Source organism: Tamandua tetradactyla, chromosome 15 (genome assembly GCF_023851605.1).
Source record: "Tamandua tetradactyla isolate mTamTet1 chromosome 15, mTamTet1.pri, whole genome shotgun sequence".
In the NCBI taxonomy this organism is placed as follows: domain Eukaryota; kingdom Metazoa; phylum Chordata; class Mammalia; order Pilosa; family Myrmecophagidae; genus Tamandua; species Tamandua tetradactyla.
The window spans coordinates 27801548-27817250 of record NC_135341.1 but is presented as its reverse complement, the minus strand read 5'-3'; the positions used below and the strand labels follow the sequence as shown (position 1 = coordinate 27817250).

Sequence of the window (15703 nt, the reverse complement as noted above, 5' to 3'; positions counted from 1 at the left end):
TCCTGTTTAATTAAATACTGAATTATTTCTAAGTTTTTGCTTCTTGGACAGGCATCAAATTTTATATTTAAATGACAGCTTGTTGGCTTCTGACCCTTTCTCCTGTTTTTGTCATAGCACTAGAGTTATGCTAATGACAAATCTCAACTGGTGAATTCCTCTACAGGATCACCAATGGGAAACCATTACCTCTTATCCTCAGGAGCATGTTGTGTAGTTCCAGGCTTGTAAACATCCTGTAAACTCTGTTGAATGATGAACTGGGTATCACAGTCATCGTCTATGTCTTCATCACTGGTGTAATGATCCATGTGAAACATAGATCTACTTTAAAATCAGAATGATTTAAAAATATTTTTCTAGTTGCAAAAACTGTCTCAATTGCTTAGAATTATATATGAAATCCAGAAATCTTAAAAATTGATAGAATTAACAAATGAGGAAAAGATACAATTTAGAAAACAAAATATTAATTTCTTAAATTTCCATGAACTTGAAAGTGTTTTCTGAACTGTCACAGTTTCAACATAAATTGGGAATTTTCATGAATAAACATTTACTTAAAACTTACTCAGGAAAAACAACCTTTCCTGTAAGATTTAGGTCAGTGCCATCGTAACACTGGTAATGCTCACATTGAACTTCTTTTAGATTTTGCTTATGAATTTTTCTCAGGAATTATAACACTCACCCAAAAGAACATTTTTCCTATACACAGTGAATGTTATGCTGAAAATAATATCTTATTTAGTTAGCACTCAAACTAAAAACTTTGGTTAGTAAACTCCCCAAACAACCATATTATAGAAATGAGTATACTCTCATAACACAATATATAATAGGAATAGCGGTTATAAAAAACAATGCAATTTGTTAGAAATATCTACATGGTGTTTAAATAACATTTGTTTTAGCTTAGAATAAGTTTGATTACATACCAAAGATTTTTTACCTTTTGTTCTATCCTTTAGGCAGCACTGAAGTTTTCAATGTCAAAGATTATCACATGTAAGCCTCAGAATTTTATTTATATTTAGGATCTCCACTCCCCTGTAGTGATCATTCCATTAATAGCTCTACTATAAATACCTGATCATAAGACAGTCTGGCACATTCTCCTTGTTTTTCACATGTGGTTTAGATCTATTTGGAAACAAGATCCTTTTTCTTCACTGCTATATTCACTAAACTCAAAGAATTAAACATTTTAGCCTTAGAATAAAATGTTTTTTTTTTAAAATACATTTTATTGACATACACGCACACACCATACAGATCATCTCACAGTATAATCACGCAGTTGTGATGCGTGATCAATTTTGGAACATTTTCATTACTCCAGAAAGGAAATAAAAAATAAACCCAAATCTTCACATACCCCTTATCTCTCCCCTTCCACCTACACATTGACCTACAGTATTGGTTTGGTATATTTGTTAACTGTAAATTAAAGATATTAAAATATTACTGTTAACCATAGTCCATAGTTTGCAATAGGTACATTTTCCCCCATGTTCCATCTATTATTATTTAGAATAAAATGCTTTTTATAGGCAGTTAACTATGTGACGTGAGTTCATTCTTTTAAGACTAATGCACATAGCAATTTTCCATCTGAGAGAGACTAACCACTTTGTTCTGACTGAATTATCAGAAGTCACTGTCCCAACAGCCCTGATTCACTCAGTAGCCATGGCCTTGGGGTATAGAGTTGTGGCCTAAGATGTGCTAAGAACCCTAAAGAGGGAATTAAATACACACATCGTAGCTAAAGAAAACTTTGGCTAAATTTTTTTGGTAGACATGTTAAAAAAATTTTAATATATACTAATATTATGAGTACATACTAAGTAATAAGAATATCAAGTCATAAAAATAACGAAGGGGTAGTTCAGTGGTTAGAATGCCTGCCTTCCATGTGGGAGACCCAAGTTCGATTCCCAGACCATGCACCTCCCCAAAAAATAAATTAATAACAAAGGGACCACTCAAATAAATATGAAGCAAATGCCAAGAGGCATAGTACCACCATAGATGTGGAAGCTAGGATTTCCCTCCAGCCATTTTACTGCCTTCTTATGTCAACTGTACAGCTCTGATTTTCCTTTCCTAGTCACAAAGGGGGAGTGAAAAATGGAACCAATGCTTTAAATGTATAAAGTAAGGTGTTTGGTTTTGTAATTGTTTCAATGTTTCCCTTATTTACAATTTCTTTATATATTTAAAATATTGGTTTATAATCACTTCAGGTAGGTGAGTGAAAATTAAACTATTACTATATGGGCAGGCCATGGTGGCTCAGCAGGTAAGAGTGCTCGCCTGCCATGCCCGAGGACCCGGGTTCGATTCCCGGTGCCTGCCCATGTAAAAAAAAAAAACAAAAAGCAAAAAAAAAACTATTACTGTAGCTGAAGAAATGATAACACACATGTGAAAAGAGATAATTTCTGATTAGTTCAATTTTATCCATTTAGTCCTCCAAATCTGCTTTCACACATATCAAATAAAAGAAGTAGGTAAGAATTCCATGATTTTTTATATGCTTCCAGAAACATTTTTTCCCATTTTCCTTTCACAGTTATCAGATTATGATGTTAAAACAGTCCATATAGAAGGCTGTATTCCAGTCAAGAGTGCTAATATCAGGGAGGAGAGCAATGTGTAAAAAGTTCACGAAGAGGATGTAAAAGAATCACACCAAGATACTTGGTTTTATGATATATATTTGTATCTTTTTAAGTAAAGGCAATTTTTCCTTCTCTCAGAAGTTTTCTAAATTTTTCCAATTTAGTCATCCAGCTGACAAAGCAAAGCAACCCCACGCTTGATCCAGTGCTGAGTGGGTTGGTCTGTTTTTAACAACATTGCGATGACAAAGTTAGTAGAATGTCCCGTAGTGGAAAGAGTTCCTTTACGTTCACTTGTCTTGTAGAGGGGACACACGTAGGCATTCGACTTCAGAATCTCAGTCTTTTTAGCTTGAAAAATAAGAAATATATTCATTTGATAAAGGGAAAATAGCCACTGGTATTAAAAGAGCAACTATTTACCTTGTAATTTACCAGTGCTAATTCTAAGATTATGATTATGAGTTTTTAAGATTTTAAAGTTTTTTTTTTTACAGTTGGTATGTAAGTATAGTTATGAAATAAGACAAGTGAGTTCATATGTACATGTTTCTAAGTTTAGAAGACAGGAATTGATTTAAAGTTCTGACCCCTTGGCATACATAAAAACACTCAAGAACTTGGGAGGGAAGGAGTAAGAACAGAAAAGTTAGGAAAGAAGGAATAAAATACTGCATAGGTAATTGGGGGAGATGCAAAAGGAGAAATACAACTGCTTAGAGCACTAATAAAAGAAATCCATATATTAGAAGAAGTGACTTTCTATATGTTTTCAGCAGGTAATAAGAAAAACACACTAAGTCTTACCTATTCACAAAAACCATTTATACATAATCCCTAGAAGCCAGATATGAGATACTAGAAGTCTTTCTAAATTAAGGTCATATTTTACATAGTTAAAATTGAATAACGTTAAAAATGAAAATATTTGATAGATTGGATAGTGATTCTGGGTGATTTGTAAATGTTTTCATTTATTATCATTTAAGAATAAAACAAATTATAGAGAGGACTGTTGGAAGATGGTGTAGTAGGAAGCTCCAGGAATCAACTTCTCCACCAAAACAGCTATTGAACTGGCAGGAACTATCTGAATCGACTATTATGGAACCCTGGAGTCAAGTGGAATAATTGCAGAATTCAGGAAAGAGCTGGAAGAAGAGGTTGCTAAATTTCAGGAAATATTTGTAAATTTCACTTTACGAATATTGGGTGTAGCTTGCTGGCATAGGGTGGGCAATAAGGACCTTGCCGTAAAACAAAACAAAACAAAACTGAGTTGTATGGTCTGACCACTGATCACTGCTTTTGATTACTGCTTCTGATCACTGGGGGGCTGGCAAGGAGGGCAACTACTTTTTCACCCCCACAGGCAGAGCAGCAGAGGAATCTTAAAGAAATACTACCTTCTTTTTCCTTTCATCTTCCCACTCGGAAGCAAAAAATAGTTCGGAAAAGACACAAACTGACATTTCTAGCCCTCAACAAGGAAAGAAAACAGCAGAACAGAGGGAGAATAAGATTTCCAGACTTACAACAATACTCAGAATGTCCAGTTCTCAACAAAATAATTATAAAATCCATGACAAAACAGGAAAGCATGGCCCATTCTCAGGAAAAAAAGGAATTTGAGAGAAACTATCCCTGAGGAAGTTCATACATTGGAGCAATTAATCAAAAACTTTCAATGAGCTAAAGAAAACCATGGACAAAGAATGAAATGAAATTAGGAAACACTGCCTGAACAAAATAAAGAGATAGAAATTATAAAAAGGAACAAGATAAATTCTGGAGCTGAAAACTACAATAATTAAATGAAATCTTACTAGGCTTCAAGAGCAGATTTGAGCAGAAGAAAGGATTTGTGAACACGAAGACAATTGGAATTATCTAGTATGAGAAGCAGAAAGAAAAAAGTATGAAGATAAATGAAAAGAGCCTAAGGGCGGAGACATCATCAACTATACCAGTGCCATGGTCAGGTTCATGTGTCAACTTGGCCACCATGGTGGTACCTGTTTGTCTGGTTGGGCAAGTGCTGGCCTGTCTGTTGCAATGAGGACATTTCATAGAAATAGATCATGATCATGTCAGCTGCGTCCACAGATGATTCCATGTGTAATCAGCCAAAGGGGAGTGTCTTCTGCAATGAGTGATGCTTAATCTAATCACAGGAAGCCTTTTAAGGAGGATTCAGAATAGACAGGCTCTATTCCTGCTTTGGCTGGTGAGCCTCTTCTGTGGAGTTCATCCAGACCCTCCATTGGAGTCATCGGCTTCACAGCCTGCCCTGCAGAGTTTGGACTCTGCATTCCCACGGTCATGTGAGACACTTTCATAAATTTTATAGTTGCCAGTGTTCTCTGTTGATTCTGTTTCTCTAGAGAACCCTAACTAATACAATCAAAATATGCATCAAAGGAGTCTCAGAAAGGCAAGAGAGAGAGAAATGGGGCAGAAAAAGTATTTGAAGAAATAATGACCAAAAACTTCCCCAATATGATGAAAGACATGAATATATACATCCAGGATGTTCAATGAACTCCAAGCAGGATAGACTCCCAGAGATCTACACTAAAGCATATTATAGCAAAATTGTCAAAATCCAAAGACAAAGACTTTTAGAGCAGCAAGAGAGAAGTGACTTGTCTCATACCGGGAATCTTGAATAAGAATAACAGTGTATTCCCATCAGAAACCATGGAGACAGAGGACAGTAGGGATGACATACTTAAAGTCCTTAAAGAAAAGAACTGTCAACCAAGAATTCTATACCTGTCAAAATTATCTTTCAAAAATTAAGACATTTATAGATAAACAAAAGTTGAAAGTTTCATTACCAGAAGCCCTGCCCCACAAGAAATGCTGTAGAGAGTCCTTTAGGCTGAAATAAAATAACATTAAACAGTAACTCAAAGACCTAAGAAAAAATAAAGAACTTGGTAAAGGTAAATATACAAGTAAACATAAAATCCTGTAGTATTGTATTTTGGAGTTGTAACTCTCCTTTTTCTACTTTATGACATAAAAACCAAATGTAAAAAACAATAATTAAAATATATTTTAATGGGCATATAATATATAAAGTTGTAATCTGAGACAATAGCAATATAAAGGGGGAGGGAAAGAGATGTATAGGAGTAGACCCTTTACATTCTAATGAAACTAAGTTGGTATTATTCAAACTACATTGATATTAGTTTAAGACGCTAATTGTAACCATGAAGATAACTATTAAGAAAATAGTTAATAATATATGGAGAAGAGAAAAGAAGGGAATCAAATAGTACACTACAATAAAGAAATCAATGAAATACAAAAAATGGCAGCAATGGAACCATTGAGTAATAAAAATTTGCAAGACATACAGAAAACAAATAATTAAATGGTAGAAATAAATCTCCCCTTATCAGTTAGTACTTTAAGCATCAATGAATTAAACTCTCATGTTAAAAGGGAGAGACTAGCAGAGATCCTGTTTACAGGATCTACATAGATGCTACATCTGTGCCACACATATATGCTGTTTACAAGAAACTCACTTTAGATACAAAGACACAAAGTAGTTTAAAATACCTCATAGCTTTCTTTGCAGAAGTGGAAAAGCTAATCATCAAGTTCATGTGCAAGTGAAAATGACCCCAAATAGCCAAAAACATCTTGAAAAAGAACACAGTTTATAGACTCATGTTTTCCAATTTCAAAACTTCTTACAAAGTTATAGTAATCAAAACAGTGTGGTATAGGCAGAAGGATGGACATAAAGAGCAACAGAGTAAAACTGAGAGTGCAGAAATAAGCCCACACATCCATGATAAATTGATTTTTGACAAACATGAAAAACAAAAGAAAATATAAAGTGGACTTCCTCAAAAGTAAAAACTTTTGTGCATCAAAGGACATATCAAGAATGTGAAGAGACAACCAACAAAACAGGAGAAAATACTTGGAAACCATATATTTGATAAGAGTTTAGAATTCAGAATATGTACAGGATTCCTACAACTCAATAAGAAAAAGACAAATAATTTTAAAATGGGTAAAGGACTTGAATAGACATTTCTCCAAAGAAGATATACAAATGGCCCTAAGCACATGAAAAAAATGCTCCACATCATTAGGCATTAAGGAAATGCAAATCAAAACCACAATGAGTTACTACTTCGCATTTAGAGAAAAATAACAGGAACTAGCAAGTGCTAGCAAGGATGCAGAGAAATAGGAACCTTAGTATATTGTTAGTGAGAATGTGAAATGTGTTTTCCGCTGTTATGGAAAACACTTTGGTGACTCTGCCAAAAGTTAAACATAGAACTCCTATATGATTGGCAATCCTACTTCTAGGTTTATACCCTAAAGAATTGAAAATAGGAACTCTGACAGATATTTGTACACAAATGTTCATAGTAGCATTATTCACAATTTCCAAAAAGGTGGAAGCAACCCAAATGTCCATTAGGAAATGAACGGATAAACAAAAAATGGCACAGTGGAATATTACCTAGCCATAAAAAGAAATTAAGTTCTGATTCTATGCTACATCTATGCCACACATAGAAGAACCTTGAATAGATGTTGAGTGAAGTAAGTTAGGAAGAAAGGGAGAAATATAGTATGGTATATATGAAGTAGCTAAAATATGAAAATCCACAGAGACAGAAAGTAGAGTACAGGTTACCAGGGGCAGGCAGGAGGAGGCACTGGGAGAATGGGGTGTTAATGCATAATGGAGTGGGATTTTCTGTTTTGGGTGATGGGAAAATTCTGCTATTAGACAGTGGTGAGGGTAGTATAAAAGTGTGAGTGCCATTATTGCCACTAAACTTTATGCTTTCCAGTGATTGAGATGGGAAATTTCTTGTTGTATATGTATTTCTACAATTAAAAAGAGAGAGATTAAAAAGAAAATAACTAAATGCTATACATGATCCTGGACTTGATCTAATAAGGAAGGAGAAAAATCCCAAAAGGACATTATTGGGACTTTTGAAAAAAGTGGAATATCGACTATAAGATTTATATCAATATTAAATTTCTTGTAATTGATAACTCAATATGGTTACATAAGTGAATATCCTTGTTCTTAGGAAAAGTACATAGAAGTATTAAGTGTTCAATGAACATGATGTATATAACCTACTCCCAAATATTTAGAAAACAGACAAGAAGGTGGATAGACAGATAGAGAGATAGAGATGGACAGATGGAAGGAAGAAAGGAAGGAAAGATAGAATAATATGGCAAATGTGGCAAAACTTTAAAAGCTGGTGAATCTTGGTACATTCACCAAGTGGGGAATATTTTGTAGTTTTCTGTATGGGTTTTGTATTATTTTTGCAGCTGTCCTATAAATTTGAAATTATTTCAAAATAAAAAATTTGTAAAAAATTATAGAAGAAAGATAAGACAACCCCCCCCCCCCTTTTTTTCAGGTTTGTGGAAAATGATTTGGTAGTAGGTAGAAAGGGCACAAGTAGATTCTCCAAGGGAGCAAAGTTGACCATCAGCCTATGTTGCTTGCAACATCCAGGCCTTGGGGTACCTGGCTGGCTCTTAGGCCAAGGAGTTTCTTATAGTCAGAAAATGCTAGTCACCAGCTGGAGGTTTTGTTTGGCCTGTTGGTGTTTCTGGGCAGTTTACAAAGAGAATTCAGACTCCAAGCATAGGTGTGCCGCTATAGCCTCTCTGAAACCCCCTGCAGAAGTATGGGGAGGGGAAAGAAAATGATACAGTCCTGTGGACTCAGAGCATAAAGAGGCATAGTGATACTCATTCCTAAAATAATATTAAAGCCACACACACACAGAAACAGAGGCCCGTATGTTTCTAATGTAAACAGTCTTCAATTATAATTTAATAAAATTCTAATTGATTGGAGACAGAAACTTATTTTATTAAAAGTATATTTAAAAAAAGTATATTTACTTGGTTTTATCCATATGATGGGCATCAGGTCAAACAGAAGTTTAGGATATTGTTCAGCAAGCAATCCACTGTGAAGGGAAATTGCAGAAATAATTAGGAGTAACTTAGGAAATTTGCTTCTTAAAACAGATTGTTATTTAGATAATGCCTTTTAATAGGAGAGAGGGCCAGACATAAGGAAGAGAAGAAGTGTAAAAAAAAAATTGAGAAAGAGGCAATGAAAAATTGAGAGGACAAAAGACAATCATGGAAAGGGAGAGTGCGCAGTCAACAATATCAATGCAGGACATTTTTAAAGTATCGTATATGAGGCCGACACTATGCTATCAAATCTAACTCTCGCAAGGACCCCATCCCCCTTCCTACTCTGATTTTAAAGATGAAGATTTGCAGTTCAGAGAGATTGAGTACTTTTCTCACAGTTACACAGCTCTTAGGTGTCAGAGTTATAATTCAAACACATATCTGCCTGTCTGAAAATTCTATTTTTTTCTCATTATGCACATTTTGTTTGTTTGTTTGTTAACTAGTTGGAAGGAAAGAAGGGAGGGAGGTAGGAAAAGAGAGAGGGACGGAGGAATGAGGGAGAGAGGGAATGGAAGGAAGGAAAAATGAATCCATATACAAGGGGAAAAGTAAATTAAGAGAAATGTCAATAAAGTGATGAGAAAGAAAACAGAAATTATATATATAGAACAGGAATAGCAGTTGCTTAGTTTCCTAAGCTGGAAATTCAATATTTATTGATTTAAGTATCATAAATGTTTTCTTATTATCTCACCAAAAAACAAGAAAAAGTTTTCAACTCACCCACAGAAATGGGAACTTTTCTTTACAGTAATTATAAATTATTTAAAAATGAAATGGTTCTACACAGTAAAAACAGAAGGTAACTGTTATAACATGGAAGAAGAAGAAAAATAATTTAACTAACTTGTCCATTATTAATAAGACCACTGAAATGTTAAGCTAAAAATTGTTCAGGAGATAAAATAATCACTCATCCATTTCCCAGACTGAATAATGATTTATAGTAAGTTTTCTGGCATTATTTATTACTTGCATTATTCCTTAGAAGAGGCCTCTTGGTTAGAAAAAACATTAGCAGACACTGTATTTTGCCTATGGTTCAACTACGATTGAAGAAGTCTTTGCAGTTGAAACTACTGACCTTGCTCTATCCCAGCGCGCTCCATCAAGATATAACCCATGGATATAAACGCCATCTTCGGGTGCTGTGTCAGATGTATCAGAAGGAATAACCTGAAGGTAGAGGCACACTCTAATAATAATCTCCTCTTTCCTCTTCCCTAGCTCTGCTCACCAGTATTATCTCTCTAGAGGCAAATTTTCTGCCTTTCTACTGTCAAACGTAATGAAAGAGCTACACGTGGGGTTTAAACAGGTGACATACATACACAACACATATATAATTATAGTTGATATTAATTATATAGTAAAGAAAAAGTTAAGCATTAGATTTCTTGCCCTAGACTCTTTGATGCAATTATCTTTCCATGCCTTCATTTCCTCTATATTTTGATTCTTTCTATGTACCCTGCACTGCTCTAGGTGCTTTTACCTGGATTGTCCCATTTAATTCTCACAGCCAGCCTATGCAAAAGCTATTCTTAGTCCCATTTTTTAGATAATAAAGTCAATAACTGAAGTATGGCAATATATAAATGAGTTCATTCACCCTAGATTTGTTGCTTTGCAGAAATATGAAGATAATGTTTCAATATGAACAGAATACACCTTGTTTGAATTTTTGCAGAGAAGTCTGAATCACTTTCCTTGAATTGATACAAAAGCAAGTGCATTTCTTTTAAGGTTTAGAATAACCGATTTCTAAGCATGCAAAGTTATTTTAAAAACAAAATATACCAAGAACATTCATTAGTTACTGCTGTGTTAAGATTTCACTGTCAGTTTATTTATTGATTTTTAATTCTTACTCATTTAGACTTCATAGTTCTGCCTGATTTGGTAAGTTGCCTCCAGACAACATAGTCTTATATAGGAAGGAATGACTAAAGAGTCATTGTAATATAGTAATGACTAGAGAGTCTTTACTATAAAATAACTTGTTAAACTACAAATTTTCCCAGCCATAAATATTAACATATAATATAGTTCTTTTTGAAGCATTTATCAAAATACCTCATATTAAGTTTTGCTAAAATAGAAAAACATTATATTATCTAATTAAATATTGAGATAAATAAAAATTCTATCATAGGGATAGCAAGGCAAACATTATTTCCTTTCTTCATGAAAAACAAAGAATGGAAAGAAGTCAGATAGTTTATAATGGGCTATAAAAATTAAATTCTAAGTATCTGCCATCTTCAATACCATGACTTTCATATAATGATCTACTGTGACGTTCAAGGAGTTACTGTACCTCAAATTCATATCCTAGTAAATCGATGGGGATGGTATATTTTCTGGCAAAATTCTGCATAGCTCCAGTTAAGAAGGCTTGGGTGAAAAAGAAACCAGAGAGCCAAAACACACATGGTTTCCCTGAATTATACCAGTCCTATAAAGGGAAGACAAGATAAATTATGCTTAATTTCCAATTTACACAAGAGTCATATGACATAGTCAATTCCTGATTCTGGTTTATGTGTGTGTTGCCAAGTCAATATGCAAACATTATCTCACTTCCCATCATAGCACCCTATTCCTTGCTACCAAACACACAGCCTACCTTCCTTTCACCCCTCTTCCCTTCCAGTTACTCTACTTGGAAATTCAAACTAATGTGAACATTAATCTGAATGAAACACAGTTTGAAATATTCGAACTTCTGCAAAAATCCAAATGTTAAGTATTTGGGGATTTAGCACATTATTTCTCCCACTTAAAAGTAACCTACTTTAGTTACTTTTTATAGTTACACATTGTCTAACTATAGCCCTCATATGATTCTAGTCCCTTAATCCTTTTCATGTCCACTGCCCCCACCCACAGACTTCTTTCTGTACTACTGTGTCCTCTCCTTGCTTTTTCCCTCCCCCCCCACCCGCCTTTTTGCTCAATACACTTAGCACAATGTTGCTAAAGTAGACCCACTACACATTGTTTCTATCAGGTTTAGCATCTTCCACAATTCTGCAGAGACTTACCACTACCCACCAAATTAAAGTTTAACCTCCTTAGTCTCCCATTCAAGAAACTTTGCAAGCTGGCCCCAAACTGTACTTCCATATGTATCCTTCTCCTGCGACCTTAAAAATATTTTTTAAATATGGGTAACACACACACTCAGCATAAAATCTGTGGTTTTAGCCATTTTTAAGAGCACAGTTCAATGGCATTAATTACATTTACAATGTTACGCTACTATCATCACCATATATCAACAAAACTTTTCCATCACCCCAAACAGAAGATCTCTTCTATCCATTCTCCCTTCCTGCAGCCCCCTGGGAACCTCTAATCCATATTCTGTCACTATGACTTTACTTATTCTAGAGATGTCATATAAGTGAAATCATGAAATATGTGGCCTTTTGGGTCTGGTTTGTTTCATTTAGCCTAATGTTTTCTCGGTTCATCCATGTTATAGCAGGTATCAGACAAGCAGCTCTATCCCTTTTTATAATCTTTGAGTATCCTACATTCTAATCAGACTAGATTATTTGCTAGTCACTACTCTATGTTGGGTAGACATTTGTTGCTTTTTCTGCCCTTCTTCAAGTGACTCTTATTTCTGTCTGGAGGATGAATTCTCCTACACTTTCAGTCCAGGTACTTCGAGTGGTGGATTTCCATCCAGCTTTCTGAGCTGGGTGTGTGATTCATGCTTGGCCAATCATCCTTCCATTCATACTAACGGATTCAGGAAAGGATATGCAAACCAATTAAAATCAGAGTGATGCAGAGACTTTTGTTGGGTCTTTTGGGGAAAAGACTCACTTTCAACTCTTTGAGGTTATGCGGATATGAGGCTAAAGTTGATTTACTATCTTACTAGCAATCAGATTACCACCTCATTGAGAATGGAGTTAACCCAGAAGGAATGGAACCAAAAGATGAAGTGTAAGAACAGGTAACCATGTTTGTACCCCAAGCTGAATCCTCACTGAAGCCACTTAAACCCCGGGATGTTTCAGTTACACAAAGGAACAAACTTTCTTTTTGCCTGTGTCAATCATTTTTGTTATTTGCACTGCAATTAATACTAAATGATACAGTGCCTGTGATCCCACATGTCTCTTTCTAAGTCTTTTCCTTTTTTTTTTGCAGTGTACAAAACCATTTATCCTTTTAGATGCAGCTCAAATGCTACTTCATCCATGAATCAAACCCTGCTTTCCTGAGCCAAAGGACTCTCTCCCTTTGAAATCCCCAGAGAATTTTACTTTTATCACATGTCCCTTTCTACACTACATTCATTTATTTTTTATTTTTCACATGCATAGCTTGTTTTCCTGTAGACAAGAGACAGTTTTGAAGGCATGATTCATGTTGTCATCATTTTTGTACTCCCAGAGCACACAGTGAGGTGCCTTGGACAAGGTGGGATCCCGATTTATATTTATTGAAGGAACAGATGAATACAATGAAATGAACTTTGTATCTGAGTGAGCAGTACATCATGGGAAGAAACGAGCTGTGGTCCCTGGAAGAAGAGAATGGTCTGTTGTTGGAGACATTGTAAGCTGGTGGATCCAGAAGAGGTAGAGAAAGAGATAGAGGTGAACAAGGATACAAACCAGAAAGGACCAGCACCACCACATGAGCTCCAAGAACTGAGAAGGCGTGCATATGGAAGAAGCTCCCTCACCCCAGCCAGGGCTTCATTTAACATCATGGGTCTGTGTGGTAGTAACACTCTCTGAATTAAATAGCATCTACCGAGTGCTCAGTACATTCCAGGTAGTGTGCTAAGCGATTTATATGCTTACCTCATTTTGTCCACACAGTTAGATCTTGTTCCTTCCATTTTACAGAAAGAGAACTCGGGTGCAGAAAGATTAGTGACTTCCTCATGTCATACAGATAATATTTGTTAGACCTAGGATCTGACTGGGGGTTATAGTCAGTGTGTATAAAGCTTTTTTAAAAAAAAATGGCACAGGAAGGAGAAAGGGAGAGTATATAGGATGAATGGTAAGAGAAAATTAAGAAAAAGAAAACTCAGATGATTCGTGGTTAATTTGTTAACTTAAAAACCATTAGGAAGCCTGCCATGCCAGAGACTGGGGTTCGATTCCTGGTGCCTGCCCATGTGGGGGGGTGAGGGGAAAAACCATTAGGAGGTGAGGAATTGTGAGATGAGGATAGATGATGCGATAACAGTACAGTTTCTGTAAGGGTAAGAGGATGGGGGAGACTGATTCAGGGGAAAAATTGTGATGAAAAGCTGAGAGAAGCTGCCTGATAATGAGTGAAACCTTTCTTATTAATTCAAATGGCATGACTCCAAGGGGTCAATTCAAATTTCAGGAAGTATAGCGTTAGATGTGAACATCTTATTAATAATAACAACAAAAGGAATTTGTCCTGGAGACTATGCTAGCTAACACTGTGCCAGGACCCCTCCAGAGAGACCAAGCTTAAGACTTTTCAAAGGCTGTTCAGGAACAAAACTATATACAGGAAGAGTAAGCAATTCCAGTAAAGGTTTTAGAAAAGTTTGGAAAACAAACTGGAGTATAAAAAATAAACATTAAGACTGTGGCAGGGGGAGGATGGAATAAACAGTATGCCAGATGCTTTTAATAAGGGACAGAAAGAGGCATTAGTGGTACATACTAATGTAAAGGAAGCAGCCAATGACATGCTGCAGGCATGGCTAGGGGATCATCTGTATTTAGATATTCTCACCTATCAAATTGGCAGAGAAAAAAAAGAACAATAATGACTGAGAATTCGGCACTCATATTCACTATTGAAGGTGATACAAATTGAATAATTTTTCTGGAGAGTGGTTAGGTAAAGTATATCAAAAACCCTAAAACGTCCAAATAGAATCCATTAAAAGAATAAGAAACCACTGACTAAAAGGTATTTTTCTAGAAATACAACAATGGTTTAGTACTTGGAAATATAGTGATATAACTCAAGGCAATACTACACTAAAGGAAAGAAAAATAAGTCACATCATCAGCAATAAATGCTGAAAAGAAATTTGATAAAATCCAACAGTTTCTGATTGTATGAAAAGAATATTCTTCATTTACCAAATGTTTACCACATACCAGGGGCTGTGCTAAGAACTTTGAATGAACTGTTTTTTTTTTTTTTACATGGGCAGGCACCAGGAATCAAACCCGGGTCCTCGGGCATGACAGGCAAGCACTCTTACCTGCTGAGCCACTGTGGCCCACCTGCTTTGAAAGAACTCTTACATGTAATCATTACAGCAACACTATGATGTGCCCATTTTATGGATGAGGAAACTGATGCCAGTAAGTGGCAACTCTTCTAGAGTCTCAACTTTTTTTTTTTTTTTTTTAAGAGAGAGGGAGGAAAGGAAGGAAAGACAGAGAAGGAAGGAAGGGAGGAAGGAAGGGAAACATTTTTAAACATTTTCTTGTTTTATTATATTTTGTTTGTTTGTTTGTTTGTTACATGGGCTGGGGCCGGGAATCGAACCGGGGTCCTCCGGCACGGCAGGCAAGCACTCTTGCCCGCTGAGCCACCGCGGCCCCCCCCTAGAGTCTCAACTTTTAACACTTGTATTCTATACTGTTTCTTTTGTTAAATTTATAATCTACATAAAAAGATCCCAGAAATCATTTTATTAAAAAATAGTCCAAAAGAAAAATGGGCCTAGGGTACGAATAGTCAATTCACAGAAGAAAATATAAATGGTAAACATAGACAAAAAGAAGCACAGTGTCACTAATAATCAAAGAAAGTCACACTGAAACAAGATATAGTTGATCTAGCAGATTTGCAAAAATTGAAAAGGAATATAGGCAAAAGCCTGTCTCTCCACATCTTCACAAGCACTGACCTTTTTAATGGTAGCTTCTACTTTGAAACAACCAAAGCTTTTGGGTAACAAAATGCAAAATACTGACAGATAATAGAAAGTATGTGAAATTCAAAAGACAGTATTTTTTGGTGTCTCTCTCCACCCTTCAGATATATATAAACTACAGATAATGGGATACGTAGGAGGGTTGGGG

The 15703-nt window shown here is 35.5% G+C and overlaps 2 protein-coding genes across 6 annotated transcripts in view; both read right to left on the bottom strand.

The window, feature by feature from the left end:
• ASB14 (ankyrin repeat and SOCS box containing 14) overlaps positions 1-1044 on the bottom strand; it is a 31788-nt gene extending 30744 nt beyond the window's left edge. Inside the window, exons 1-2 of the mRNA XM_077128928.1 lie at positions 953-1044; positions 190-327 (exon numbers count right to left, since the gene is read on the bottom strand). Coding sequence (XP_076985043.1) covers positions 190-320 — 131 coding nt within the window. The 5' untranslated portion in view covers positions 321-327; positions 953-1044. The remainder of the gene's footprint in view (positions 1-189; positions 328-952) is intronic.
• A 1430-nt stretch (positions 1045-2474) lies between these two features.
• Positions 2475-15703, bottom strand: part of DNAH12 (dynein axonemal heavy chain 12) — a 313559-nt gene continuing 300330 nt past the window's right edge. For all 5 annotated transcript variants that reach the window (XM_077128914.1, XM_077128917.1, XM_077128918.1 and 2 more), the window contains 4 exons: positions 10960-11097; positions 9724-9815; positions 8553-8620; positions 2475-2978 (listed from right to left, as the gene is read on the bottom strand). In XM_077128914.1, the coding sequence (XP_076985029.1) occupies positions 2788-2978; positions 8553-8620; positions 9724-9815; positions 10960-11097 (489 nt within the window). In that variant the 3' untranslated portion in view covers positions 2475-2787. The remainder of the gene's footprint in view (positions 2979-8552; positions 8621-9723; positions 9816-10959; positions 11098-15703) is intronic.